At 40.5% G+C, this 26,850-nt stretch overlaps 3 protein-coding genes across 4 annotated transcripts in view; 2 read left to right on the forward strand and 1 right to left on the reverse strand.

Moving 5' to 3' along the window:
- Positions 1-50: 50 nt before the first annotated feature.
- On the forward strand, positions 51-4,180 carry cybc1 (cytochrome b-245 chaperone 1). Its single transcript, XM_003438689.4, has 6 exons — positions 51-214; positions 1,534-1,621; positions 1,745-1,786; positions 1,880-2,050; positions 2,154-2,298; positions 3,268-4,180. The coding sequence occupies exons 2-6, from the start codon at positions 1,534-1,536 to the stop codon at positions 3,422-3,424; spliced, it is 603 nt and encodes a 200-aa protein (XP_003438737.1). The 5' UTR covers positions 51-214; the 3' UTR covers positions 3,425-4,180.
- On the reverse strand, positions 4,167-12,468 carry hexd (hexosaminidase d). 2 transcript variants are annotated; one of them, XM_003438688.4, is made up of 12 exons: positions 12,449-12,468; positions 8,974-9,061; positions 8,770-8,885; positions 8,494-8,581; positions 8,252-8,416; positions 7,992-8,175; positions 7,778-7,849; positions 7,203-7,401; positions 6,963-7,124; positions 6,762-6,869; positions 6,021-6,110; positions 4,167-4,529 (listed from the first exon to the last, which is right to left on the reverse strand). In XM_003438688.4, exons 1-12 carry the CDS (start codon positions 12,451-12,453, stop codon positions 4,358-4,360), a joined length of 1,449 nt encoding a protein of 482 aa, XP_003438736.2. In that variant the 5' UTR covers positions 12,454-12,468; the 3' UTR covers positions 4,167-4,357. The 2 variants fall into 2 exon arrangements, with proteins under 2 accessions (XP_003438736.2, XP_005448070.1); XM_005448013.3 differs by lacking the exon at positions 12,449-12,468 and adding an exon at positions 11,062-11,178 and having other exon boundaries at positions 4,358-4,529.
- The window catches only part of ogfod3 (2-oxoglutarate and iron dependent oxygenase domain containing 3), a 34,175-nt gene continuing 16,381 nt past the window's right edge, over positions 9,057-26,850 (forward strand). Inside the window, exons 1-7 of the mRNA XM_003438687.5 lie at positions 9,057-9,555; positions 11,159-11,385; positions 12,969-13,044; positions 13,182-13,224; positions 15,289-15,353; positions 16,155-16,211; positions 16,675-16,828. Of these exons, the coding sequence (XP_003438735.1) occupies positions 9,488-9,555; positions 11,159-11,385; positions 12,969-13,044; positions 13,182-13,224; positions 15,289-15,353; positions 16,155-16,211; positions 16,675-16,828 (690 nt within the window). The 5' untranslated portion in view covers positions 9,057-9,487. The remainder of the gene's footprint in view (positions 9,556-11,158; positions 11,386-12,968; positions 13,045-13,181; positions 13,225-15,288; positions 15,354-16,154; positions 16,212-16,674; positions 16,829-26,850) is intronic.

Raw genomic sequence — 26,850 nt, forward strand, 5'->3', positions numbered from 1 at the left:
CTTACTTACTTTTTTCTTTCTTAAGCTTTTATTTTGAAGGCGTGATGAAGTTAAGCTCGCCCTGTTCCTGGAAGGAAGTGTTGCCCCTTCGGGACTGTTTTGTTGCAATATGAATAGAACTTCCTTATAGTTTCAGCGGTTGCGTTTCCTTGTACACATTCTTCTTTCCTAAATCTACAAGGCAAAAATTTATAAGAAAAAAGGCGATTTTAAGGTAAGCAATACAGATTTCATATTACTGTGTCTTTACCTGTTCTGCAGAGATTGTTGGTCTACGTCACGCCGAGTGATCGTGGTCGGCAGCAGCAGCAGCAGGGGCATCTTTCTTGTCTCGTGTTTTCAGATCCAGTTAAAAAAAAACCCGTATGTCTGATCAGAAACATATATGGAACAAAAATGTAGATCAAACCACGAGAACAGTTTGAGTTTTATTTTGCCATCACCCCTGTACAGCAGTACAGCAGCTGTACAGGGGTGTTAAAACATCAATGTATGACCATGAAACACATTTCAGCTTTGGTATTTCTTCAGTTAGAAAACAAACTAACAAACAAAAAATCCACTGCTTACAGCAACATGTCTGGATTATTTTTGAGAAACCATCTTGATTTATTTTGAGGTAATCCAAATCGTGGCTTGTCTAATTTGTAAGGGAGGCTCTGGGGTAAAAAAGTGAAGACTTGGTCCCTATTGAACAGCTGTTACTTTGCTGTCTGGGCATTGTATTGAAGCAGAGCACGGGCCTGGTATAGCTCCTTTTGGGGTTTTGATTTGATTAATCTTAACTTAAAGATACGAAATATAAAACCTGAAACTGAACTAAAAAAGTGCAGAAAATACATAGGGCGATTCACTAGTGGTTTGCATTTCACTGAGCTCTGTCCCTATCAGATTTATTATAATGGCGATTTGAAAATGAACACAGACGTGAATGTTTTACAGTGGCTCTTTAAAACATTGACTTCACTTAAAACAGTCACTTCCTTTAAAGGAAAGGTCTGTGAAATTATGGAGTAAAGCAGGTTTTGCAAGTTTTTGCACTTTTCCTACTGTAAGAAGTCAAAATGGTTGATGTGAAACAAATAACATTTTACATTTACATTTTACACACACACACACACACACACACATATATATATATATATATATATATATATATATATATATATATATATAATTTTTTTCATGTGGGAATCCTGTTTCTTTTACACTTGTGAAATTATAACCTTGACCTTGCAAAGGTAAACTCCAGCTATAGAAAAAAAACATTACTGTTAGTAATTTTAAACTCTTTCACCTTAAGTGATCTAATCAATCTCAGAGGTAGATTTCACTTCATTCTACTCATAGCAAAGTGCAAACACATGTATTTTTAATATTTTGTTAAGATTGATAACAAATACTTTATTTTTACCATATTATAAATAAATATTTGCCATGTGATTTGGGTGAACTGGCCCTTTTATTTGAGTGTTATTAGGGGAAATTTGGCTTTTAGTGTTTCTAAACTGCTGGGTTCTTGTCTTTGTTTAGATGGGATACATGACAGTAGAAGACCAGAGCTCCAACCTGCTCCACCTAAAGAGATCCCCGGGGATCCGTTCGTGGTCTCTTCTTGTTGGTAAGTTTGTTTTTTGTGCAAATGTTGTTCCCATACTCAAATATGACATGTGCTCTCACACTTCACTGATGGAATATTCCCTTGAACTGCTCCAAAACCATAAGCCTCCTCTTTCCATTGCAGGGATAGCATCTGTTGGCTTAACAGCTGCATATTACAGCTCAGGTATGCAAACTAAATTTACATAATCTGTCATCTTAACTTCCAACACTTGCGTACAGCTTTCTTTTCTTTCCTTGTGTTGCGGCGATCCCGCAGACAGCATCCCGTGGAAGCTCTTCTACGTGGCTGGCTGTCTGTTTGTGGCCATGCAGAACATGGAGGAATGGGAGGAGGCTGTGTTTGATAAAACCAAGAACCTGATTGAGCTTAAGACCTTCAGTTTATACACTTTAGTCCTGACTCTGTGGAGGAAGGGCCAAGAGAAAAGTGAGTAAAACCACAGAGCGGGTTGGTCACTACAGCTCCATTAGTGAGCTGAGAGGCCAAAATAATGGATCTTACCATTGTGTTTTTTCTCTCCATCTCCCAGTTGTGCTGGATCTGGACCAGCTGTGCGATATCTGCGTCCAGGAGGAAAGGGTGCGTTATTTGGGGAAAGGTTATCTGCTGATGCTGAAGCTGGCTGCAGGCTTCTCCTACCCCCTCACTCAGAGCGCCACGCTCGGGGGACGCAGGTAGGTCACTGGCAGTTGACAGTTAAGCACAGGATCTGATTTAGTATGAAGTTGTTGTTAGATGATAGATGAAAGATAAAATAGAGATTTGATGTTCACATTTTCAGTATATTAAGCCCACAAAATTAAAACTTGCAGTTAATACATGATTAGCTAGCAGTTTTTTAGGGGGCTCGTAGCTAAAACACAACAACTCTATAATAGATCCTTCCTGCATTGATTTATTTTGTGGCCAATCTAGAGGCTAGACTTTATGTTGCTGTTAAACTGTGCTCACTTCTACAGATAGATGTTTGTTATTCAGCCTGCCCTCATCAATAAATAGATCAATACCTCTCTTACACAGTTCCAACAAAAACCAAATATAATGATCTTGAAGAACACAGAATTGACTCCAAAACAGTTCTATTAGATTTTAATTATTTTAGCTAAGAAAGTAGATGTGTGTGCCAAGTGTTATATAAACATTAAATGAGCCTGTCTTCACCGTTTAAATTAGTTCAAATCAATTATATCTCTACAGCGCCAAATCACAACAATGGTCGCCTCAAGGCGCTTTATATTTTAAGGTAAAGACCCTATAATGACACTGAGAAAACCCCAACAATCAGGTGACCCCCTATGAGCAGGCACTTGGCGACAGTGGGAAGGAAAAACTCCCTATTAACAGGAAGAAACCTGCAGCAGAACCAGGCTCAGCCATCTGCCACGTCCGGTTGGTGGTGAGGTGTGGGAGACAGGACAGAAAAGACACACTGTTTGTTTTCTGGTGTTCACTATAAGATTGCTAACAGGAATTATTGTTGCATGCTAATTAGCTATCGAGACGTGATGGCTAATAATACCCTGCACAAAAAGTACCACAACACTTTGATTACTACGATTTGATATGAACATTTATTTATGAATACACTGTATTAATATTTGGATTTATTTGGATCTGTTTTCTGCACTCCGGTTACTCCTCAGTGATGTGGAGGCAGTGGCCGCTCTGCTCAAGCGCTTCCTGGCATTGGAGGAACTGCAGAAACGTCGGCATCAGGAGTATGAGGCTGAGTACGGGGATGCGGAGGATGAAGATTCTCTAGACAACAGCACCGACTCAGATGAAGCAGACAAGCTGTGATCTGTCTGAAGTATAGTGTTACTCTAATGTAAGGGAGATTTAGTTAGGGGCATTGCAACAATGCAGAGGCATTACAGAGGGTGAGGTTTGTGCAAGGTCCTTAATATATAGCAAACTCTAAGCATGTGCATGCATGTGGAACAGCAGGGAAAATAACCCTTAGTTTCTACTTACAGTCTTCCTTGTTTGTATTTTTACTGGTAATACAACCATTCAGTTATGTTGTCCTACAAATGTTCACAATTTAGAAAATCTTGGAACAGACCTTTTTATTTCCTTTTTGTTACATTCTAAGATGAGTCTTCTTTAAGCGAGTATTATTTCATCATTTTTGAGCTAATTACTGTTTGAGAGCACACTCCAGATTACAGATTTCCCGTGCCTTCCTACTGAATTTGAGTGTTTGTGTATGTGAGCCTCAGGAAAGTGCTTTTCCCACAGTTTTCTGGACCACCCCGCTCATAATTGTCTTTTTGCGTGTTTATTTGAACCCAGTAGACAATCCAGATGAATGCATGTGCAAACTGTAATTGAGCATGAAGGATCTTCTGTGCTCAGTCAAGAGTGAATTATGTGTGAAATGCTTTGACGTCATGCTTGTCTATCTTGTAACCTTTAAAAAAAACAAAAACAGGTAAAGTGAACCAAAGACTGAATCTCAGGAAAAGACTTTTGTGCTTTGGTCAAACTTTGTCTCATTCCAAGTTCAAATGTGTGCTGCTTTAAAGGAATAAACACTTTGTTTTTTTTAAACTAGGGTTTGATTTTATTGTCATTGTTACACGTAGCTCCGTTTACATATAGCAGTTTACTCTCACATAAGCGCAGAACCCTATATAAAATCACTCCTTTGAACTTTAGTGCCAGTGTGTGGCAGAAATTAGGAAGGCTTTATGTGAATTAATCAGCAATGTCAAAGGCGGAAAAGTGATTCTATGGCACCATCTCCTTCAAACAGGCTGCAACATCCTCTGTTATCCTCTGAAGAGGAGCGGTTACAGGGCTGACGTGTTCCTCTATCCACTCCTGGACTGTTGAATCTGGGTAGAGTTTGGCCATCTCCTCTCTCACTGCCTCCACCTTCTGCTGTAATGTAGCCAAAAACCTGCAACGTGACCGGAAGAGGGTTCAGTTTGAAGCCACACAGACTAAGGTTAAGACTCATCACCATGCTAGCTCACGGGCTGAGCTAAGTGCTAACACGATTTAAAAAACTGTTCTAATCTGCACATGCTCAGCACATATTAATGGAACCACAAAATATGAGTTTCATGGCAGCACTTACTTACAGGGGCCCTTTTTAACTATAGCCCAAAAATATGTAACTTGTAGAGGTAAAACAAATTTTTGTCTGTTTCCTTTGTGATTTCTGAAGAAGATATCAGTAAAGCAGATGTAGTTTCATCTCAAGGCTTTTCTCACAGAGCTGTAACTGCTGTAAAACATATTCGTTCTTGCATTAAGGACTTCAAGCCTATCTGGCACCACAGCAAGCTCCCTTTTGTACACGTTTCTTCCAACATCTGTTGCATTTATTATTAGGAAACTGGTGCCATTAAGTCAGTCCTGTTAGATTTTATGGGTAAAAGAGCATCATAAGGACATTAGAATTGCGCGACTTCATATCTTCTGAGCATACCTTTGAGAATTTCAGGAAATAAAGACATTCTCTGTAGACTGGCTCTGGTAACTAGTTACCTAGATAGGTTTCTTGCTACCACTGACACACGAAATTATGTCAGAAATGATCTCTGTATGGTTTATCGACAGCATAAAAGATGCTCCAGACTTCTGGGTCTGAAAAGTGAAGCTGTTGTGAAGTGCCCTAAACCTGAATTCTTCTCATTGGTCACCATGGAGCGATCCCATTAGCTGCACAGAGTGTACGTAAAATCGCTCTTGGCTCTGACCTCAGCATACATGTAGGATTACAAAGTGCTTGTTGGCCAATGATTTGTGACTGACAATGAGTGTGTGGTTTCACAGTCAGATCCACCAAGATGGCAATGACAGTAATGCTAATCTAAGGCTTTATAACGGGACTTCCCTAACCAGGTGATGACATGCGGGCTATGTCTGTCTTTTATACTGTCAATGGTATGGATATGGGTCCAGACTCTTTTTCTACCCCCATGTAGTCTTTTGTGCAAACTAGTCCCTCATTCAAATAATGAACTGGATTGTAAATAAACAAATTACACAACATATCCTCAGTGCAAAGTTAAAGATGAAGTGAGACTTCACTGCACACTAGAGATGCTGCTGAAGGAGCATCGCTAGCACAAATCAAAAGATTTAAAAAAAAAAGTTTAGTTTTTTGAAAAACTGATAACAAAAGGCAACATTTTAGCCACAGTAGTTTTACATATCAAGATATCAGGGTCACACCGCTTCTTCATTTTGGCTTAGCCTTTGTTAAATATATCATGATACAGTGCAATATATCATGTAGTTTAATTGAGGTTATAGTTACCTAATTTTAAGGATTTTTTAAATATATCCTGATACACAGTATACTTTCTTTTTACTATCACTGTATATTCTGTGTATTTTTAATATTCCACAGTTTGGTAAAACATAAAGAAGGTGTGCTCACAGGGATGCTTGGTTGTGAATCTGCATGGTGATTAGCGGGGTTACAGTTTTCCTCTGCCGCTGGTATGGGCTGAACCATCCTCTCACAAACCTGCAGCAACACAAGCACACAGTTAAATATCTACACGGGAAAAAAATAACTCTCGACAAATCTCTACTAAAAATATATTTGGGGGCACCTGTTAGCTTCACATTTCTAAGTTATACATAGCACTAATGTTAGCTTGTTAGCTAAAAGCGGGCTCTAACTAAAGTAAAACAAAAAAGATCAAACAAAAAATGAAAAGATTGTAGTATAACCTTTAAAGCTAATTGTCCAAAACCTAAAATGTAAAAATGAAATTTGTTTTCCGATGGCTTCATGTTTAGATTTCATTTTATAAACTTAGCAGCATAACCTACATCACTGCTAACAGGTAGCCCGTGCACTACACCAAAAATATTACATATCTGGCTTTCTTGTAGTAATTGCCAAAGTAGCTGCACATATAAAAATTTTTAATAACATTTTTAGAATGTTTTAAAATCTGTCTAAAGACTTAATCTATTCCCACATCTCACTGGAACTGTTGTTCAATAACGACATGATTGACTAAGTTTTAGTTCATGTTTGCAGCATACAAATAGCCTAATAAAGTGGTACACTGTGCACAAATCATAGATGCTAGCCTACAGACGTGAGGCTGAACTGATATTCAATTCCATTTAAAATGAAATGTTATGATCATTTCCCATAACTTACATGCTGTTTTCAAAAAATCTTATATCTTCTGAATTGAGGAGTGCATTGAGCTCCACGATTAACTCAGCCAGCCTCCTTCCTGGGAACACTGTGTCAGCTACACATGTCCTGAGGGCCGTGGGGAGTAAAATCCTGTTAGCTTGGAGATGCATACATAGATACAGTGATGGTGTTGTTTATTAAAACGGTGTTAAACCTCACATCTCCATGGTCTCCACCTCCACCGATGAGATCCCCAGCTTCCCGGTTACTTTGCTCTGGGCCTCAGCACTGAACTGTCCGTGAAGGAGAGTCTGGAGACAGACTGCTAGTGATGGAATAGCCACTGGGATCAGCTCGCACAGCACTGACAGATGGTCATACCTGATGAAGGGTAAATAATGGCCCACATAAACATCTTGTTTTCCTTTTATTCCGTGGAGAACTTCCTCTGCTTCTTACCTTTGCCAGCCTGTGATGGCAATACCCTTCATATTTACAGCAGGAGACAAAGAAGCAGCCACCTTCAGCCACTGCAGGTGATTATCCAGGTGTCTCTGCGTGCTGGTCACACAGGTGTAAACACTGGTGGAGCCTTTAAAGGAGCTGGCTGCCCAAAGATCTGCCATACCGGCACTACAGTACTTCTCCAGCAGAGACACTAAAAAACATAGTTTGAGAATATTCAGTGGTTGTTCTACTTACAAATGTAACTTAATGAATAAAGCGCACATATAGGTTGAATTATACCTAAGTCTTTTAAATGTAAAAACAGCCATTCAGAATTTCAACTAAAATTAGCAAAACAAGCTCAGTCAATTTAAGATATCATGTTGAATCACCATTAGGTCACATATTTTTGGTTGTATTTACTCTTTTAATTTTTTCCCCTCATTGATATCAAGCTCTTAAAGCTTCTGCATTTGAAGACACTTTGTACTAGCAAAAAGAAAACCTACCGAAGGTGAATTATTAGTCTGAAGTCAATAGTTTTGCAGTGCACTGTTTGATAATGTACATCTGTGTACTTTACCTACCAGTTTTGGACACATCCAGGTTTGGGGTGTAGTCCCACAACATCGGCTGGACGAGTCCCACTAAACCACTGGCTGACATATGGATTAAAAGAACAGTAATTAAGAATATTTGATCATAAACAAATACCAATCATTTATATTGTACAGTGGTTATAGAGAGTATTTAGACCTGTACACGTACAAGAACTTCAAACTACCCTGAATATCACCTCACCTTTCAGTGTGTCCAGGCTCATGCCTCTCATCATATCATCCCACATTATGATGGTCATATGAGGCCACGCCTCCTTGACAGCCCTGGCCACCTTGGTCACATGACTTAAGAACAGTTGCTCCACTGTACGCCCAGGTGAAGCCAGCCACAACTTGGACTCCTCGCCCTCACCCAGCATGTACACCTTGAGGACACGAAGACGAATGTAAGAGATTCAGTTATACAAACACAACTACTTCCCCCCGAAAACCGACCCTCACCTCATCTGCTCCAATGTGGAGCGTGCTGAGCCCCGGATGCAACTCCACTACCTGCCTCAGCATCTCCATCACCACCTTCACCCCCTCCTCTCTGTGGGGGTTCAGGGTTCCCACGCAGTGTGCCACCTCTCTCAGGTGCCACATGGATCGGTGCTTTAACACAAACTATGACAGAGATGAGATGAGCGCAGGGGTGACACAGAACTCCCATCTTAAAATTGAGCCACATGTGTCCACCTCACCTCCATGTGACCAAATGTCTGCACGAGTGGGATCACCTCCATCCCCTTGGATCTGGCGAATTCCTGCATAGACAGCACCTCATCTCGGCTGAAAGTACAGCACACAAAAATCAGATGATCTGATAAACCAAAGCATTTCACGTCTGCACTTAAAATATCTCTATCAAACACAGGGAGGGTTATGATTTTATTAGAGGATCTTTTATTGTGAAAAGAGATTAAAAATGCACACACAGTAAAAAACTATTTAAGAAACACTAGATCCCCAAACTGCACCTGTAAGCAGGCTGTGCTGTTGCCTGGAGCAGCTTCAGCTCCCCATCATAAGGAAACACATCCTCATACTCCACCAGCAGGCCATCCACTCCCAGCTCAGAGAAGAGCTCGATCAGCTGAGGATGTTAGCACACATGGGGAACTAAAAACTGACAGAGCTGTAAATACTGTGCATGTTGCTGCAAGACCCGAGTGGAAGCTTACCCTGTGCAGGTATTCAACTCGTGGAGGAGCACCTTTTAAGTCCAAGTGCACCAGTTTCTTCCCTTTAGGCCAAGGTGGATAGCTCATTCTGCATGCATACACAGAGCCCCACTCAGTTGTACACTTTAGTCACAGATGAAATGTCCCTTATTGGTGTTCTTAATATTGTTGCATAAGCCCGTTCTCTTACTGTTTACTATTAAAATGATGATAACAGCCGAGCTATCTACACCGTAGCCTAGCTATGTTTTCGCAGCTGTGCTCTGTAAGTGCAACTCAAAGAGACCCGAACGTGGTCCAATAGAAAAAAGGCTTTCCCTTCCCCGGAGCCAATAGGATTGGAGTATACGGGGCAACCAGGAAGTAGAGAGTTTCGGGAGCTTGTACAAGCTGTTGGCGGGGTGAGCGGTATGGTTTAGTGGAAGAAGGCAAGAGACTGCGGCCGTGTGTGACTGTGGCCGTGTGTGACTGTATGCGTTTTGTAAATGCTACGTTGTAGATGTTTTGAGGTGGAATGGCTCCAGTACGACAAAGAAACGCGAAGGGTGCGAATGCAGCCGAGATAGAGAAGAAAATTAAAAGGTGAGCTAATAAAAACCCCAAAAACAAAACATGCTAATGTGCCCACCTGTGCACAGCAGTACGGTGTGAAAGGGGAGTGTGTGCCAGTCAGGTGCTGTCACCGTGTTTGACCGCGATGAAACGTCAGCTGGCTAAATGCTAAGCTAATGTTAAAATGACACAGGTATAGAGTGTCCAGGTGAACCAAATACTTTTAAGTTGTGCTTTCCTGTACCCAGTTTTCTCATAAGTGAATTAATAATATGCACATAATATTTGCATTTCACATAATTGTATAGTGACATATATTCACAGTATGATCCAGCCCCAACTAAAAACTTCGTCATTAAGGATGTATTATATGTATATGTACACTGCATATATACTGCTTAAAAAATAAATGAAGGAACACTTTGAAAACACATCAGAACTCTCTGGGGGAAAAAATCACGTCATAACACTGATATGGACTGGGTAATGTGTTAGGAGTGAAAGGATGCCAGCTGTTTGATAGAAATGAAAACAGTCAACCTACAGAGGGCTGAATTCAAAGAAACCCCCAAAATCTAAGTGGGAAAAAACGCAGCATGCTAGTTCACTTTGACAAAATTTCATTGCAGGAACACAAAATAGTACTCAGTAGTTTGTGTGGCCCCCATGTGCTTGTATGCATGCCTGACATGGTCCTAATGACATGATGAATTGTATCCTGGGAGATCTCTTTCCCACATCTGGACCAGGGCATCAATGAGCTCCTGCACAGTCTGAGGTGTGAACTGGCAGCAAGGATTGGACTGAAGATAACGTCCCAGAGGTGTTCTACTGGACCTAAATCCCTCCATGGATTTGCCTCCTCAGACCGCCACTGACCCACCCAAACCGGTCATTCTGAAAAACGTTACAGGCAGCGTAATGTTTTCCACGGCTTCGCCAGAGTCTTTCACGCATGTCACATGGGCTCTGGGGGAACCTGCTCTCATCTGTGGGTTAAGGAGCTTCCATGGCTCTGTCTAGAGTTCCTACCTGTCTCCATGCAATTTTCTTCATGCTCTTGAAACTGTGCGGAATGCAGAACTCGTAACCCCCCCCCCCAAAAAAAACAGCCAGAAAAGATAAGATGGGGAAAAATGTCAGTGGCCTCTACCTGTAAAACCTGTGGTTCCTCTAATGAACCAGCTGTAACCAATTAACTGACCAGATCAATATCCCAGAATTTTGATGTTATTAGTGTTATTTAGTTTCCACTGATAGATTTCAATATTTCAACTATTTGTTCATCAATTTAAGGTGTTTTTTCATTTATAGCCACATATTTATGTATTTCACTGTTATTTCAAGCTAATATTTCTTTAGCCATGACATTTAGTGAAGAATGTCATTTGTTTTGAATTTGCAATGTAGTTACTGTGCATTAGAAATGGAAACAAGTGTGAAACAACACAATCCTGGATTTTCCTATTATACACACAAATGTGGGAATCATTTTAGAAGTCAAATAATTACTCCATACATCCCTTTAACTGTTACCTGAGAGAGAAATGACTTTAGTTCATCTCAACATGTTATGGTTCTCTCAGAATTCAACTTCAGCTAATTATCTGGAGCTTTTCTCTGTCTTGGTCAGAGGTAATGCGCTGAGGCAGGGGTCGTCATGGCGGGGGTCCCGTTTGCTTGTGGCCTTGCTGCTGGTCGCGTTGTCTGCATGTGGGACGGCAACGTGGCTGTACGTGACCTCTTTGGATAGTGACATCACAGAAACTCTGGTCAGCCAAGGGGAGCTGGTCTCACCTCAGCCCAGAGTCTACAGCGTCCAGTGCTCTGAAGACTATGACAACTACAAACGCTACCCAGGTAAGGCTAATCAGCTAATCAGCTGACACACCTGTGCTGTGTAAACATGACAGGGTTGAGGCTCTGTCTAGTTAATGAATAACATTTTAATCCAGCAGGACATTTTTGGCTTTAAAATCAAACTGGAACTGTTAATATTAGTTTTTCACAATTGCTTTTTTATAATTTCTCAAATGGTTTGATTTTAAAACAGCATAGGTTTCATCCACTAGATGGCAGCATAGTACAGTATCTCTTGCACGTCTTCTCAAGGCTCTACAAAGCTACAGTGCAGAGGTGAAGCCCAAAATTTATGCACTTGTACCCAAATATGCTAATTGCAGCCATCGGTGTGTTTTTTGTTTGTATTGCTGCATCTGTGCTCAGGCCTTTATCACAGTAAAAAGAATACAGCTAACAGTCAACATCCCCCTGTTTTGGAATGAGTGACACACTTTTTGGAAATCAGCTGCCACTTGGATTGTGAGTAATGTGGCAATAAGTGATTTCTTTTATTGCTTATAGCACTGATCACTCTATTAAAAAGAATCTATTATGCTTTTTCTTTATTTTCTGGCATATATCTACTGTTATATGATGAAGTTAAAAACTTTTGTCAACATGTGTGTAAGTAATCCCTGTAAGCCAAAACTCGAAATGCTCGGACAAGTTCAAATCTCAGTGACCTCAACCTCAAGGTCAGAGGTCAAGTTTTGAGGGGTAGTACTGGCAGTTGCTAGTATTTTTATTGTTTGGAAGTGTTAAGTTTTAGTTTAGGTTTTATTATTAGTTCAATATTGTTTTTTAAAAAATGATTATTCTTCGTAGGGATGAGGAGGAGCCTGATAATGTTTAATACATTTTAGCAAAATAGTCAATCTGTGAAACATTGAATATTAACCTTTCTAGTTGATTTGAGCTGTAACAGGATATAAATGTGGGCAAATCGATGGCTGTTAATTCTGGCTCTTATTCCAAGTTTACTGTGAGCCTGATATTCCAAGAGTATAAATTCAAAGATTTTCTATACATTTGCATTTTTTAAGCAAACAAGATTAAATAAAATGACAAAAGTCCATCTAACCTCATTAGGCAGTGCTCCGTTCCATCACTAAGGGTTTAACAGTCATAGTTCAGGTTCATCAAAATGCATTTCTTTGTGATATATAATACTGTCTTAATGATATACACTCAGACTGGGAGATATAGAGCCTGCTGTCCTGTCCAGTTGTGTACTAAAGTGGTGCTGTATTGGTGTGTTGTAGAACAGAAGTTGAGCATATCATCTGCTGACTTCGAAGAACTGTTAATAATCTGCATTCTCAGAAGTCATGGATAATTGACCGAGGCTTGCATCTGCATTTGTTCTCTCTTAAACATGAGGGCTGCCCATAGCTCAAACTGTGTCTCTCCAGTGCCTAAAGATAATGAAGTGAGAAGCTTTAAGCAAGAAATTATACCAGTCAAGAATCTGGAATTAAGACTGGACATGTTTTGGCAGTACTGCTTTTATTATTACCCACTCTCCCTGTCTACTGCGTGGCCCAGACAATTATTTTTATGCTCCTGTTGTTTTTGAAAACCTCTCCTGGCCGTCTCCTCAGGATGCACCCCTCAGAAGTGTGGCCGTGCAGTCACAGACGGCGTGGTGACGAGGGAGGAGGCTCAGACACTCAGGAGGTAAACAATGTCATTCTGAGAGCGCTGTGCCTCATCTCCCTCCCTTTCCTGCTCGCTTTGTGCTTTTCCCCTTCATCATCTTCTGTGTTTCGCGGTGCAGCTGAATTATTCTCTGTGCTTTTGTCTCTGGCACACAGGTTGGCTGAGAGGGGGCTGGCTCTGGCTGGGTCAGAGGGAGGAGTGAGTATATCCCCAAATAATGCTGTTGGAATAACATGACAGTGAGGCAGGGATAACCCGGCTATCTCTGAGACAGCAAGCTTTCAATAAGTGCCTTTATACAGGATTAAATAGGTGGTTTGTGTTTTTAATACTAATAAAGCATGAAATATATTAGCAAACAGCCTTTGAAGTTAAAACTAACATGAGAAATGTGGACATCACTCCAAAACATCCACTCCCACCTTGTATACTCAGCTTGAGTGTTGATTGTATGTTGTATTAGAGTTTTTGTATCATGGCTGGTATATTTTTATAGCCAGTTTGATATTCACACGTGTCCTATAAGTTGTAATGAGTGTGCAGTGTTGTGAAATTCATCCTATCGTGGTAAATGCTGTCATGTAAAGTTTCATTTTATAGACATTTCAGTCTCTTTATAGATACAGAAGTATTAGAGGAACATGACAGAAGCATTTTTTTATTAGTAGTGACGGAAACTTCACCCAGTTAGTAAGATGAGATCCTGTCATACTGTCATGTTCAAGCTCATACATTAGTAGGTTCAGTCTAGTAAGATTGTCACGACTGGATCAAAGTGACAAAAATGTTCTGCAGGTATGTGGATGCTTATATGCAACCCAAAATTTCAGACCATGCAGTTTCCATGTAATTTCCATCTGCAGACCCTTTGGCAGGTTGGTGTTACACACAAGTTGGTAAAAACATACAGAGACACTATTTACAGATCATGTGACAAGGACAAAAACAGTGATGACATCATATTAGAACAAACAATGACAAGAAGAGTGGACAGCAGAGGACAATAAAAAAACATTTGTTTTAAGAAACACATTTTTTTTTCTTTTGCCAGGAAAATGAGAATTGGGCACAGGGATTTAGTGAAATGTGCAAATATAGATGGAAATACAGTTTATAAGGCAAAAACAATTATTTAAAGCTTAAAAGTCAGTATTTTGTTTGACTGCTTTATTGTGGGATTGTTGCAAAGCGGCAATCTGCAGAGGGAAAGTTTTAATACAACAAGTCACCCTCAGTGTCCCTGAACACTGAGGGTGACTACACTCGAGGCAGTTCCATAAGTACAGAGTAGCTGCCCGTGTGTTTATGAGCCATCTCCCTTCAACTTTGTATTCTCCGTCAAAATGATGCCACACTGTTCGGATGATTAATGTATGCATTTGTCTACATCTATCTGGGAGTGTGAGCAGAGCTTTTAAATAACCCATCCATCTTTAAAAAAAAGAAAAAGCTGACAGTGGAACAGAAGGAAATCCAGATGTTTTTTGTTTTGTTTTTTTTTGTAAATAAAAAAAAAAATCATTGAATCTGTCATGGGCTGTGTGATATATAAATGACTCGGTATGTAATGACTTCTTTTGAGAAAGTCTAGACAGTTTCCTTAAACATCTGGGCGCTGTAGTTTTTAGAAAACTAATTGGTATGTGGCACATTTATTAGGAATTATTGTCTGATGAAGTTTTATCAGCAGTTCTAGTAAGCCTGCTCAACAACAGGAATGTGTATGTGTTGTAGTTTTAACATCCGTGTTTCTGTTGATGTGAATGAAATAATACTCCAGTATGAACCTAGAAACCACCACTGCTGTAATGGACCCTCTCAGCACTTGAGGGCAGGCTTGAGCAGTAACCAGAGCTTTGGCTCTGTGGCTGTGGAAGATGAAACTGGGACTGCCTGGATGTTCCGGGCACTCTCCAGTAATGCTTTCCGCTCCCCCCCAGGCCTGGTCCACAGCCAATAAAGGAGCTGTTTATGGAGTGTTAAGACACTCACATCAACCGAGGGGAAGCCACAGAGACACTTCTTTGAAAATGACTTATTTTCAGATCAGTGTCTCCGAGGAGTTGATAAGCAATAACAAGTAAAGGGCAGAGGGAGAACGCCACAAAAAGGCCACCGAGGAAATCAGTGTTGACCCTTGAAACGGTCACTGTGTCATGCTTGTACCAGTGCACATCAACACTTTGGAATTATTTGTTCAGCTGACTTGTTTTTTGTTGTTATTTGCACTGATTCCAGTTTTTGTTTGTTTGTACCCTGCAGGCCTCCATACTGGACCTGCACTCTGGAGCCTTGTCGATGGGAAAACAGTTTGTTAACGTATACAGGTGGGAAAGTACATCAGTTTTTTATTTGTTCTTCTATAGATCGACACAGAAACTGTGTAACAAACATAGACTGTTCGTTTTTTTGAATGGGGAAACTATCCATAGAGGCAAAACAGTGTTAGATACCAGGCTGAAAACATTTTAACATGCTGATCTATGGGGACTGACTCCGTTTTAGAACTGCAGATTTTGGCGCTTCTGCCTTGGCTTCATTTTACAGCCCTAGACACTCGGTACTTATGTCAACAACGTTTTTCCAGTTTGTTCCCCAGCAGGAACCGCCTACAACATCATGTGCAGAAATCTACTCAAACTATCGAGTTGACAATCAATCTTAATGATGCCGGTCTCTGTGAGCTGTCCTCTCCAGGTTCAGCGACCCGCACGAATCTCATTCATCACCGCCGGTACAATCAGTTTTCTGCCTTAGTTTCCTTCCGTCGCTCTCTAGTCACATAGCGCAGGTGGCTGACACGAGATCCTCAGGGAGCATCTGGCTGACTTTAATCAGGAAGCAGTGATGGTGGCACTCCCAGCTCACTTCCCACCCTTTTACCCTCCCCTCCGCTGGGGACTTCCTCATGCGAAACAGTCAGATGTTCAGAATCTGTTGCGTTTGGATGGTTGGATGGGAATACCTGTCTGGATAATAGTGCACTGTGCTGTGAAATATTAATTTCTCCTAACAGATCCCATCTCCTCTCCTCTGTTTTCCCCCCTGCCCTCCTCTCTCTGTGTTTGTGTCTCTGATTGGCTGTGTCTGGAACTGCCTGTGGTTGTGCGGTGGGGATGTGACTGCAGGTATTTTGGGGAACAGCTCAAGGATGTATTCACACAAGAGGATTTCCAGCTTTACAGGTGATGAAGGAACCTTTATTAAAAATCTTTCTGTATATTTTTAGAGTTTAAACCAAAAAGAGAAACCTGAATTTTTAAAATGGTGACATACGCAATGTTAGTTGTTAATACATGTCCTGTTTTATTTGCATTGATAATATACAACTATTACGTCATTTAGATGTACACATATTTAGGTTTCGTTGTTCCCAACGTGCACATACAACCTTTCTATTATTAAAAAGTAACATAGAACCAAAATGACTGAACATTGTCACAAACCTTTTGCTAATAGCAGTTTTAGTGCTCGAGCGTTTGTGTAAATATCAGTGCTTGTTGAGCCCTGCAGAGCTTTATTTGGGATATTTTTTTAAAAGCTCGAGCAGCGCTGCCTGACGGTGTACCCCGGTCATAAATCATTCTGTTTGAAGAAATAAAGTCAGAGCTTTCAACCTGTCATATTGTGTCTGTTTTTCCCCGGTAGAGATGTGCGTGGGCGAATCCAGGAAGTTATTGCTCAGACGTTTGGTTTGGACCCAGCTTTGATGTACCTCACCAAGCCCACCTTCTTCTCCAGGATCAACAGCACGGCAGCCAAGACCCAACACGACGAGTACTGGCACCCGCACATTGATAAGGTAAGGCACAAAAACCGGATCCTCGTCTGTTTTTCAGAACAAGCAAGAAAAACTAAAAGTTCTCGAAAAGTTCAAAAGTATTTAAAGAACCAGTCAGACATTATGTGTTGTTGTCAGCGACGTTACCTTGTTAAGTTTAAAGCCCTCCACAAGGTAGGTTTCATAAGGTAGGCTAACTCATTAATCATTAAATTAACAGAATAAGGAAATAAAAATGAATTTTTACTAATGTTAGTGAGTTATCTCTGTCCATGTCATTAGTCTGTGCAATAAAGGTAATTAATGAATTTTATATTGTGGTATACGCTCACTGGCCACCTCATTAGGTGCATCTGTTCAGCTGCTTATTAATGCAGATATCTAATAAGTCAATCACAAGGCAGCAGCCTAATATATTCAGGCATGTAGACATGGTGACAACAACCGGCTAAAGTTCAAATTGAGCATCAGGATGAGGACGAACGGTGACGTGAGTGACTCAGAACATGGCGTGGTTGTGAACTTGTTTGGGTATTTCAGAAACTATTTATGAACCGTGGATTTTTTTCCCCAATCAGTCATCTCCAGGGATTAAAAAGAATTTTTAAAATAAAAGAATTTTTAAAATAAAAGAATTTTTAAAATAAAAGAAAATATCCAGTGAGTGAATACAGTTTGTGAAAATGTCTGATGCCAGAGATCAGAGGGGAATGGGCAGACTGATAGGAAGGTAACAGTAACTTAGATAACCACTTGACCTGTGACTTTGACATGTACTGTCAGAATTTGGTATAAATGACATGAAAGCATGGATCCTTCCTGTTTTCTATCAGTGGTTCAGACTGGTGGTGGTGTAGTGGTGTGGTTGATATTTTCTTGGCACAGTCTGGGCCCTTAATACCATCATTTTAAAACCATGGCCTAGCTGAGTATTGTTGCTGATAGTGTCCATCCCTTTATGACTACAGCGTACTGATTGTTGCTTCAGAGATAGCACATCATATCAAGAAGCTAAGATCATCTCAAACTAGTTTGGATAATGATCAGTGTATCTGGAAATGCTTATGAAGCTAGCTGCTGCTGGTTAGTTCAGATTAGTAAACACAACATTGTTAAACTCAGCTAATCTATCTGCTCATTTTACCCCACTCGTCATTTAAACTTTACATTTAACATGTTTATATGTTATACAAACCAGGGCCAAAATGTAATCCTCTGCTGTTAAATGGTTCTGCTGGGAATCATGTTTGGTGATATCTTCAATGGATTGGCTGAACCTGTAAACAAAGTCCTCTGATGTACCAGTCAGTCTACCTTCCAACACTCACCGTGTCCTTGAGGTTTAGGTGGTGACAGAAATAATTCGATTTCACATACAAGCCGCTAGCGCTAGTGGAAAAAATATTCATCACGATATGAATTAATTTATATCACGATAACGATATATATCACGATATACCACCTGACCTGTGGTCATCTGGAAAGTATGCAGTCTGTAAACAGCGAGTGGAGAGGGTGAAGTCTTTGTTTTGAGTTACCGTAAAGCATGCCGCAAATCCGGGTGCACGTAAAGCAGCACCATGTCGCAAAACCACAAGACGGAGTTTCTTTGCGAAAAATATCATTTTTTTATACTTTATTTTCTCTTGCATAAAGTTAAGAGTATGTATAGTGAGAAGACAACACTAATATATTTGCCACAGGCTATTTAACCCTTTAAGACCTACCATAGAACCAAGTCAGCCAGAGCTTATCTTTAAATTTTACATGCTGTAGTGCCATTTGTGGGAGCATTTCAAGTTGCTATACATCAATACAACCGTTATAGCCCAAATTTTAATAATATGTATGCATTAAGTCCATAGTAACTACATAAATTGCAAAGAAGTGCAATAAACTACAAAAAAAATTGAAAATCGTTTTTGTTTTTTTTAAACATATATTTCTAGTTAGAGAAATTTAAGAGGCTTATCCCTCAAAACTGTAATTACAAAAAAGTTGCACAACATAGTTTCCAACCACGAGAAATTTATTTTGAGTGTCTTCATAGTTTTATTTTTGAGATGCAATAATTTTTATATACTACAGGAAAAATGAAAATAAATATTATAATGCAAATTTGCAAAAAAACAGCATGTGCATCAAAATAAACTATTTCCAACAGTGTAATTTGACTTCTAAGCCTCCCAGAAACGATACAGAAAAGCATAAAGTCAAACATGACTTTTAAAAACACCAACATAAGCTTTGAAGGTAAAAAACTACATTTTCCGCGAAAATGACGTCATTTCCGGTTTCGGACAGGTAATGGCGGACATAAGATAGTTCGCGCTGACTTATATTCCAACGTAGGAAGTGTTATGAACAGCTGATCGGATCGGCAAAGCGTGTTTCTGGAATATTATGTTTTTGTTGCTGGAAGTGCTTTTTATGCAATTTTTGCAAAGCTATATGTGGAAGGAAAACGTGACCTAGGGCAAGCTAATGGAATAAGATGCAAGTACAACTCCTACGGTTTCATATGCAAAAAAATTTATTGCGCTACCTTACGTGGTTCCAGTTCTACAGGGATTTAAAAATAGTTAGGCAAAACGGAGTGTGCCTGCTCCGACCGGTTGTAAAGGGTTAGGGTTAGAAACGATAGAAACGGTAGAAGACAAATGGCACGATAGACACTTTTCTATCGTCCACACGATATATATCGTCATATCGCCCAGCACTACAAGCCGCTGAAATGAGTTTCCACAGGGGAGCTGTTCTCATCTATACATACAGTGTGAGAAGAGGGTGGAGGTAGGGGGCGGGGGGATGCCTTGACACAGTGGTGGATTTCTCCAGGATTCACTGAAAAATGCTGCACTTGTACATTTGTTTTAGTTGGTATTGATGTAAAATTGAATAAACTCACTCGCCTCAGCTTTCGTTTGTAATAATATGATAATGGCTGCAATTACAGCCTCAGGCCTGAATTATCAAGACTGTTTATAGACGCAAAACTCTGAGGGAATATTAGCAGGACAATTTCAGTGCCGGATTGCTGAATTATCGAGATAGCAGCTGAGTGCAAAAAAGCACTGGTTTGTTATTGAAGGCTAAAGTCAATTATCTGACGGAGAGACCCCCATAGAGGATGAAGATCAAGTGAGATTAGAAAACAGTGGCCCCATGGATTTTGTGTCTCCAGTGATTCCATTCAGGTTAGTAAAAGGGTGTATCTCATTATCTCCAGGCATGTCGAACTGGGTGGGAACCTTATTGCAACATCAAAGTAACAGTGAGAATGATCTCAAGGCCTCTCCACCCACATCTTGTTCTCACTTGAAATGTATTGTGGACTTTTCTGAAATGAACAAAGGTCTGAATTTCTGTTAAGCTCAGTTTGTTTGCTACCAGGTCACTTTCAAAGAAGAGAAAGTTGTCAGTACTGGAAGACTTTTCCTTCTACCTTTGAGCGAGGTTGCAAACATGTAGTGCCAAGCTCACTCCGGTCTGTATCTGCCACATATGTGACACCTAATAATATTTTTTGATCATCCCTTATACCAGTGGTTCCCAAACTTTTTTTGCTGGGCCCCCCTTGTTTTACAAGAAAAATGTTCGCGCCCCCCGCCCCCGTGCACGCGCACACGCACAAACACATCCTTCAACCACGCACACCCATATTTTGCTCCATTGCGGTTTATTTCACACCTCAAACATTTATTAAACAATTAAGCAAATACAAATAATCTGCAATAAATTACAGGTAGTAAGAAAATAAACTACCAACTCTTTTACGCTCAGTCCGCACCTACACGGGTATTTTTGAACGCGCAGCTGTTTCGGGCACATGTAAACGGCGTATCGAATCACCGAGAACGGAGATTTTTTAAAACTCATTTTTTTGCGTTTACGTGTGGACAAGGAATACAGAGTTTGTCACGCAAGGTCAAAGGTATGTGCCTTTTTTCACGTCACACTGTGCGCCATGTTATTGTTCACATGGGATAAATTACAGAATGGCAGATAGAGACAAAATACTGTTAATCTGACTCTGCAGGTTTTGCACGCTTACATATACAGGCAGTTACTGTCCCTGCATTTAGAAAGGCAGAGGCATCACGGTGTAATTATTTTACATGTAGTTGTTTTTTTTCCTGTGTAATAATGTTCAACATTGCTGTCAATACATTTTTCAAAAAATCCCTCTGCAAAATGGGTTCAAAAACATAAACAGCTGTGGGATACTGTTTCTCCGTGATTTGAACAGCCCAGCGCTGCTCCCGATGCAGGGAAAACTAATTCTGCAGGGAGACCTACCTCAGCACTTGTGCAGGTGAAACCAAAGGGAAGATATGCTTCACCATATTTTCTAGTCTTTAGCTTAGAATGAAGTTGATTTGGAAACATATTCAGCAATGCTTCATCTCCTGCTTTGCGTTTGTGTGGGCGCCCCGTGCTAGCAGTGTCCAAGCGTTGTTTTTGTTTTTTTGTTTTTTTCCCTTTTCATGCCGCGCCCCCCCTGCAATAGCTCTGCGCCCCCCCTAGGGGGCGGGCCCCACACTTTGGGAACGTCTGCCTTATACCATCAGTTCAGCAGTTCTGAAACAGCTGCCGTTTCACATTTAGACATGGTTTTACATAGATCATGGCTTCAAATAGGTGACATTGCCCCGCAAGGCAGGTTGTTAATTTCCTGTAGCCCATGTCTCTGCTCTGTTATGTAAACTCTTCACATCCTACATCATTCAGTCATAATTTCTATTCATGAGGTGCAGCTTTAAAGCTTGCTGCTTTAATCTCGCTCTTTCATTTTACACTTTGGTCATTGTCATGAGACATTCTCTGCTCTGCGTTTGAAAGAAGACCTTGAGGCAACTTGAGTTAGATGTGTTTTGATAGGAAAAGACCACAAACTTTTCATGGCTTACAAATTATGTTATTGAAAGTGAGAAATGTGTTAGTAGGTAAATTCTGAGATGACTTTTCTTATTGGAAGAATGTATTATGGTATTTTTTTAATGTGTTACCAAAGAGCTGGTGAAAGAAAAACACTTTAAAATTTAAGAGGTGTCCCTGAATGCTGCTTTTGCAATAGTGTTTAAACTGCACGCCAGTCTGAATATTATTCTGTGGTTCTCCTGCTACACGAAGCAGAAACGAGACATGTTTCTCTTACATGTTCACTTTGCTTGTGACGACCATGATTGTGCTATCTTTCTAAGATTATTCTTGTTTGCCTTCGCTTCATCCTTGGTGTATACTTAACACCTAATGTGGGCCCTGTGGCCATATTAATATTTGCCACCTAATCGTCTCCTGCTGGCCTTTGACAGCTGGTAAAACTTAATCAGAAAGAGCCACTTTTTTCCCCTCCATCTGTCTCTGCTGCTATTTTGGGGCTAATTGGCCAACCCAACCCTCATTTAAATTTAAATGGCCCTCGGCCGTCTTCGGTGGTCGATTTCTCTCCCCATCGATCATAGCACTGATGCGGTGTCATAGCAGCAGTTGGGGTGTGACAGCACAGAGAGTGTGTTTTATCTCATATCTGGCGTTGTAATGAAATGGAATTGAAGGTGAAGACACGAGTGTCAAGTAGCCTGTTCATTCCCGACCCTTCTTTGCCTTTTGCTGGAGTAAAGCTGCACATCAACTTACTAACATGGTAATCACTCTGGATTTACCCTGAAATACAACCGCTCCGATGCACCCACCAAGGATAATTGCACTCACTTCAGACAATGTTTGCAACTCCACCAAACAAATGCATTTTCACCAGACACTCAGATCTTTTCACAGCTACAAATAGCACCTGGTCCATTTTTACAAAGTCTGTGTCACACTGTATCACACGAAGACAGCATCTTGCATACACTCATTATTATTTTACACTGACAATGGGTCAGATGAATGTGTGTTGTGACAAACATATAAAATGGTGCAGCCCCACATCAGTTGAAGGGACATTGTTGTGTGTTTGACCCATCCATGACCCACCAGTGTTCTTAGTTAAGAAGTTTCTCTGTTAAGATTGTTTGGTACGTGGCTCTGTAATGCAGTCATTCTGTACCCTTAGTAGGAAAAACAGGCTTAAAGCATAATGTTTCCACCTCTGTGCTTGACTGTGGAGATGGCGTACTTTGGATCCCAACTAGGAAGGATCAGAAAGACGAACATAACAACATTGTCATCCCCTATGTAGCCGGTGTATCAGAAAAAAACTCAGGAGAGTCTTCTCCAAGAATGACATCCCAGTGTACTTCAGGCCAAGCAACAAACTCGGACAAAAACTGGTTCATCCCAAAGACAAAAATCCTAAACACAAACTTAACAATGTAGTGTATGCTGTACAGCATAGCGAGGAATTCCCAGACCTCTACATTGGAGAGACCAAACAGCCACTTCATAAACGCATGGCAAAACGTAGAAGAGCCACCTCCACGGGACAAGACTTGGCTGTCCATCTGCATCTAAAGGACAGAGGTCACTCTTTTGAGGACACCAATGTTCACATTTTGGACAGAGAGGACAGATGGTTTGAAAGAGGAGTGAAAGAAGCCATTTATGTCCACTGTGAATGACCATCTTTGAACAGAGGCGGTGGTTTACGACACCAACTGTCTGCCATCTATAATCCAGTGTTGAGATCCTTTCCCAGACGCCTTAACGCGCACTGACATCCTGTACCATTTGAAATCACATGATAGGGTGGGGCAAGGTTTCACAATGAGTTCACCCAAAACCTTGGCTGATTGTGACCTACACCCATTTTCACACCTTGGCTCGTGTGATTAGGTAGAGGATCATTAGGGGGTCACTCCCACAGGGCTTAAATCTGGGACTCTCCACCATTTGACCCTAGAACCGAAGAAGCTTCTCTGATGAGAGGTGAAATGTCTTCAAGCAACTTAAAGAAGTCCTGACGCTTTTCTTTCCAATCTCCTTTGACTACTTTGGATCATGGAGCATTTCTCTTCCTCCAAACGTGGCGGGTCAAGTTGTTGCCAAACAGCTCGATTTTGGTGCATTAGTGCAACAATTCTGACTGCAGCACTTTCTCCATAGCTCCTGTAAATTATTTAGAAGTCAGCAAACTTGTGCCTTCTTGAGCAGGAGACCCTGCAGGTGTGTTACCATTTGTGGACCACCTGCCTTCAGATCGTTAACAAGCTCCCATCGTGTAGTTTTGAGCTGATTTACCTCCTTTCTCATGATCATCCTCACCCCATCAAGCAAGATTGACGACTGATGGTCATTTTGTTTCTTAAATCTTTTGAGTAATCGCAACAACAGCTGTCACCTTTTCATCAAACGTCTCTTGTAGCTCATTCCAGCCTTGTGCCGGTGTACAGTTTTGTCCCCTGACATCCTTTGACAGCTCTTTGGTCATGCCCACGGTGGAGGAGAGGCTGGAATGGAAGAAACTGATTCTGTGGACAGGTGTGCTTTACACACAGAATGAGTTAAGATCTGGAGTGTGTGTAATTATCTGATATCTTTATAAACAAACAAATTCAACAGGGGATCAGATGATTATTTCCCCCACTGTATTTAAGGAATTAAAAGCTAAAGAGCCTCATACGCGGACATGCCGTCTGGTGTGGAAACCAACATCTCACAGATTCTGAAGCTGCAGGTTTTGTCACTGTCCGACCAAAATTCACTGAACCAGCAGCAAAAGAAGATCAAAACTACACTTCACATTTGAAAAACATCACCATGAATTCCCTCTTACTTTTGCTGTTTTTTTTTTGTTTGTTTCTTTTCTTTAAAGTCTATCCTCCGTCAGAGGATAGACTTTAAAGTTCTGATGCTAGTCTATAAAGCTCTGAATGGTTTAGGACCAAAATACATCAGTGACCTCCTGACCCAGTATGAACCTTCCAGATCTCTCAGGTCATCTGGATCCGGTCTTTTATCAGTTCCCAGAATCAGAACCAGACACGGAGAAGCTGCATTCAGCTTTTATGCTCCTTATATCTGGAACAAACTCCCAGAAAGCCTCAGATCAGCTGAAACACTCAGTTTATTTAAATCCAGGTTGAAGACTCACCTGTTCTCAGCTGCTTTTGAATAAATCACCAAATCCACACTTTTAAGCTTAAATTCCAAAACTTACATTTTAACTACTGATTTTATCTACTGTTCTGATTTTATCTACTGTTCTGATTTTATCTACTGTTTTGATTTTTGATTTTATATACTGTTTTGTTTGTTTGTTTGTTTGCTTGCTTGCTTGTCTTAATCAATTTTAAATCATGCTTTTTATCTATTTTGTTTTTAATGTCTCTGTAAAGCACTTTGAATCACCTTGTTGTTGAATTGTGCTATATAAATAAACTTGCCTTGCCTTGCCTTGCCTTGCCTTAAAAATCACCTCCGACAAGAAAGTCTTATTTCTGCTGTTCAATACCAAAGAAATTTAAACGTTTAAAATTCTACCAGATTGCAAAACGCTTGGCTGTGTCTCTAATATAACCTCTGTAACATTTTCTGCTTCACTTCAGCAGCATCAGGTAATGTTCATATGTTGATTCATGGTTTTCTTCAGTTTTTGATCTACTGCAGAATATTTTATTTTATTTAAATTTTAATGATCAAGTAAACATTTGCACTTCTTTGAATCGGTGTCTGGAAATAATATAAATGTGTCAGAATGTCAAATTTGTAACTCAGTGTTTCCAGATAGGTGGAACCTGTCCTATTTAAAACTGATGTTTAAGGCGTGCTGTTCTCTTTGCTTTCTGTGCAGTCATTGTAAGATGCACGCTAAACCATTTTTTCAAAGTTGTGGATTCTTTTAAGTCTAGAAAGCCAGTTAGATATTCTAACTAGCTTCTACATTTAACTACATTCAATGGAATGTAAATTACTTTTCACATGACTTTAAATCCTAGGGGATTTTAAGCATCTTCAAACTCACTAGTTTGGTTTTCAGACCTGCAAAATCCTCTTGAAACTTTAGCAGCGTTTGCTGTGAGCTTCTGTTACAGTAACAGTGTATAAGCAACAATTGGCTTTTACTATTAACAGATGCGTGCTAGGTGTGTTTCCTGGCATTGTAAATCTCAGTAATATGTTAACTTTTCAGATTTACAGTATATGTTAGTAAAATGTGTTTAAACGTTAGCCAAAAATAACACCTTACATAACATGATTCAAACTTCAGGCAGCTTCTCAGTCCCCATGGTTACACTATATTTCCATTTCACACTCTTCTCTAATTGGAGAACACAGACGTTCAGGCACACGCACAAAGAGACAAATGTTCATGCATTGTTAAAGTTTCCTATTGTAGAACTCGATTGGAAACACTTACGAGCGCTTTGTGAACGATGTCGGTTTGACGTCGTTTCAGGGATTCATAAAACTCTTAGCAGCTAACTTTTGTTCTCTCTTTGAAGTGAGAGCGCTCTTGCTCTGAAATAAGAGAGGCAGCCGTTTCTTGTTCCCTCTCAGCTTACTTCAGATGATTTATTAAGGTTTTGAGATCAGGCGCTTTCACGTTAGCACTGCTATTAGTTGTTCTGCAGAAACAGGCAACAGTTCACTTCCCATGAATAAAGCTTGCTGCTGCTCAAAGCGGCATCTTTTTGACTTGTATTTGAGTGATTACAGATACGATGGGGGGAGTGGGAGGGAGGAGCTGGCAGCAGGTAATCTCTGAGAGACGTAAAGACAAAGCTCTTCTTTTTCCACATGAGCCGCTGACACAGTGGGCACAAACAGGTGGCTGCCATCCTGCTGTGGGAGAAGCTGTGTGGTGTATACACAAAGGAACTTCACAATGAGTTTATGCAGAAAGTAACCAATTCACCTGCCTGTAAAGAACATGCAGGTGGGACATTTAACCTAATGTTTTATGTGTGGAACTACAGTGAGTGGATCCAAACTGTGCCTCAGAGCCTGGGGACCTCACGTGGAGCCAAAATGTACAGAAAGAGAGCTGCTGCTGCTTCTTTTACAGTGTGATGGATAAAACCTTCAGGGATATGCTTCATGAAGCGATATGCATTAAATGCATGCGTGAACGGTTCCACAGCTGCAAATGCTTTTTGTAG

The sequence above is a fragment of the Oreochromis niloticus genome, linkage group LG8 (assembly GCF_001858045.2).
Source record: "Oreochromis niloticus isolate F11D_XX linkage group LG8, O_niloticus_UMD_NMBU, whole genome shotgun sequence".
Taxonomy (NCBI): Eukaryota; Metazoa; Chordata; class Actinopteri; order Cichliformes; family Cichlidae; genus Oreochromis; species Oreochromis niloticus.

Bases quoted from the DNA above. Each gene is read 5' to 3' on its own strand.
- cybc1 (XM_003438689.4), top strand. From the start codon at position 1,534: ATGGGATACATGACAGTAGAAGACCAGAGCTCCAACCTGCTCCACCTA. The intron at 1,622-1,744 runs GTAAGTTTGTTT...TTTCCATTGCAG, and splicing joins TTCGTGGTCTCTTCTTGTTG to GGATAGCATCTGTTGGCTTA. The intron at 2,051-2,153 runs GTGAGTAAAACC...TCCATCTCCCAG, and splicing joins GAGGAAGGGCCAAGAGAAAA to TTGTGCTGGATCTGGACCAG.
- hexd (XM_003438688.4), bottom strand. The intron at 8,582-8,769 runs GTGCAGTTTGGG...CTGTACTTTCAG, and splicing joins ACAGCACAGCCTGCTTACAG to CCGAGATGAGGTGCTGTCTA. The intron at 8,417-8,493 runs GTGAGGTGGACA...TCTCTGTCATAG, and splicing joins AGACATTTGGTCACATGGAG to TTTGTGTTAAAGCACCGATC.